We start from the raw sequence: 2,925 nt of genomic DNA, 5'->3' as shown, positions 1-2,925 counted from the left end.
GGACCAGGGGGCAGGGGGGACCAGGGGGGACCAGGGGACAGAGGGGACCAGGGGGTACAGGGGGCGGGGGAACCAGGGACCAGGGAGGACCAGGAGGCCAAGGGCCCAGCAGGGTGAGACTCACGTCGGACTCAAATCTGCATCTTGGGCTTCTGGACCGCGACAGGAAAGGGGGCCTCGGCGAGCACGGTGCCGGCTTGTCAGTGGGCAGCGGGAGCCGGGTGCACTCACGGACCACAGGGCAACTCCTGATGGCCCTGTCCTGACCTGGGAGGATGTCGAGGGTCGGGGCACGTCAGCCCCCGGGGCGGGGTGTCCCCCATCTGCTGGCCTGTTTGCCAGGATGCAGGTGTACTCGCCGGGGAGAGAGGCCGAGAGAGGAGGCGCCCGCGGGTCACGGCCCTGCTGCCGTCCTGCCTCCGTTTCCCCGCCCTGTCAGGATCTGTGCACACACACACGCGCCCCAAGGCCCAGCCACGAGGGACCTGCTCCCCAACCACCCGCCCACAGGGCCGCCCTCCCCTCTTCGGCAGCGCCCCGCGTCTTCCATGACGGAGTCTGTGCTGGCTCACCCTCGCCCTGCACAGGCCGCCCGGGGCCCGCCCGCCAGCAGCACGCACCCTGGCTGTGATGGCTGGTGGTGATGGGCTGCGCCCAGCCTCAGGGGACCGGGGAGGTCACCACAGAGGGCAGGCCCTGTCCTCGGTGTGATACAGGCTGCGATGTTCGGTGACGCGCCAGCACCTGCATCCCCGGGGGGATGTCCAGGCGAGGAGGCGGCCTCCCACAGACAGGAGGCAGAGGCGGAGAGCGAGAAGCTGGCGCCACGATGGAGCCCGAGTGAAGCTGCACCTGACACCCACGCTGGCTCAGGCTACGTGACAGACACCCCACTTCAGGCTAGCTGCACTGTCGCTCACAGCCAGCACAGCCCTGCTGGGCACGGCCATGGTCAGGCCACAGCGTACTCTGACCACAGACGTGCAAGCCGACACAGCTCTCTGCCCTCCCCAGCTCCCGGGGTTTGTGGAGTCACCGAGCCCTGTCCTGCAGCGAGGCGGGAGAGCCTGGCACTGCCACCTGTGCTGGGGGCCGTCGGGGCGAAAGGCTGGAATCAGGGTCCAGATGTGACTGCAGGAGTGGGGACTGGCCTCCCTGGCCCTGGCTCTGTCTGTCGCTCTCTGGAGCTGTCCCATCACGGGGCTGTCTCGTTGCACAGTCTGACTGAGCCCACATCTGGAAATGCGGACGGATCTGAAACCCGTGAAACCTGCTCCCACGCCGTGGTCATGGGAGCCACACACCACCCAGCCATAGAACTCCAGGTTGGCTTGGAGTGCTGCACGACAGACCACAACACCGACGGGGGCTGTGCCAACCCAGGCCCACAGCCCAAGGTGTCAGGTCCAGCCGGGAGGGGCTCAGCCCTGCTCACGCCACCCAGGAAGCCCAGTGCTGCTCTCCAAGGGCCTTTGCATGTGCAGCTAAGAACGTGGGCAGGTGACGTCGAGCAGTGCGGGGTTCTCTGTGGGCAACTGTCCACCCAACGCAGCACAGCGAAGGTGGGGAAGAGAGGGTCATGTGTGGTGGGCCCGCCAGCCGAGACCCAGGGTGACGTGGTACAGGCCACGCAAGGTGGGCCCACCACAGGGCCCCATAGGGTGGGGGCGGTGTGCTGACGAGTTGGGGTGGTCAGAACGATGCTCTGCCTTGGGCTGGACAGAGGCCGCAGTGCACACCGCCCTGCTGCCCCAGCTGGTGACAAGGACGCTCAGCTCTGCTCCCGACCAGCGTCCAGTGCGTGCCGCGTCCCCGGACTTTCCAGATCGGCCTCCACCTTAGCTCAGGTGACCCACGTCCTGCCTCTAACGGCTGGGAGCTTCACTAGCATCGCACGCCCATGTGCTAGGCAGGAGACGGCCCACAGGGCAGGCCTGGGATGTGCCAGGCTGGGCCCTGGCTGGCACCTGGGAGCTCAGCTTCTAAAATGTTCCCGACACCACCGTGAAGCATTCCCTAGTGCAGGCATCAGCCCGGCTGGAGTGTTTTTGCGATGGGCTCGCAACAAGCACCTGCCTCCCTCTGAGTGTGCGATTTGGCACCTGCAGGCAATGGGGCCACAAGCCGCCTCCAGGCCAAGCCCCTCCCTTTTCTGCAGCATAGGGGTCACTCTGTGTGCCCTTCCGGGGGAGAAGGCGCAGGAAGTCCACGCACGCATTACTCCCACCGGAAGGCACTGAGCTGCCCCAGCCTCCTCCAGGCCTTGCCTCCCAGCACGGCTCCTCCTCAGAACCCAGCCCAGCCACCGACCACACAGGTCTGTCACCAGCTGTCTCGTCATCTGCCCGTGCACCTGTCTGGGCTGGAGGCCACTGGGTCACTCATCTGTCCACTTGTCTCTCGTCCGCCTCTGCCCACGGGTGGGCATACTACGAGGACACTGGCCACCTGGGCAATGTGGCACCGCTGCACTGGGACCCAACGGCTGAGCCACATGCTCGGCGAGCGTGCAGCGGGGCGCTCAGGCCTTCTCCCCACTCATGACCGCGGTGATGGCCAGTGCCCCCGTGGCATGGCCCGGCTGCCTGAGCCTGTGGGCCGTTCACAGACACAGGCAGGGTCGCCTCCTTCAGGGATGCGAGGTGCGACAGAGGACGCGGGCTCTGCTGAGAACCAGGGGTGTGGAATGCCAAGGAGAGGTGCTGACACGACCCCCCCAGGGTAAAGAAAGATTAACTTCGAGCAGGCGGGAGGCGCTGCAGGGCTACAGCCCGCCACCTTCTGCCCCCGGCTGGCCTCTGTTGAGCGTGCCCAGGGTCGCCCCGCACACGCACAGGCACCGCCCCCCCCACCCCCACCCTGCTTCCAGTGCGGGTGGGCTAGGTGCTGAGCCCGCCACGGCTGCGGGCACTGCCTCTCCCCACA

The 2,925-nt window shown here is 67.0% G+C and overlaps 1 protein-coding gene across 1 annotated transcript in view; it reads right to left on the bottom strand.

The window, feature by feature from the left end:
- RIMBP2 (RIMS binding protein 2) overlaps nucleotides 1-2,925 on the bottom strand; it is a 52,985-nt gene that overhangs the window by 43,136 nt on the left and 6,924 nt on the right. Inside the window, exon 4 of the mRNA XM_027771376.1 lies at nucleotides 125-267. Coding sequence (XP_027627177.1) covers nucleotides 125-267 — 143 coding nt within the window. The remainder of the gene's footprint in view (nucleotides 1-124; nucleotides 268-2,925) is intronic.

The sequence above is a fragment of the Tupaia chinensis genome, unplaced genomic scaffold, assembly GCF_000334495.1.
Source record: "Tupaia chinensis unplaced genomic scaffold, TupChi_1.0 Scaffold000211_1, whole genome shotgun sequence".
Lineage (NCBI taxonomy): Eukaryota > Metazoa > Chordata > Mammalia > Scandentia > Tupaiidae > Tupaia > Tupaia belangeri.
This window is presented reverse-complemented; position numbering and strand designations above follow the sequence as displayed.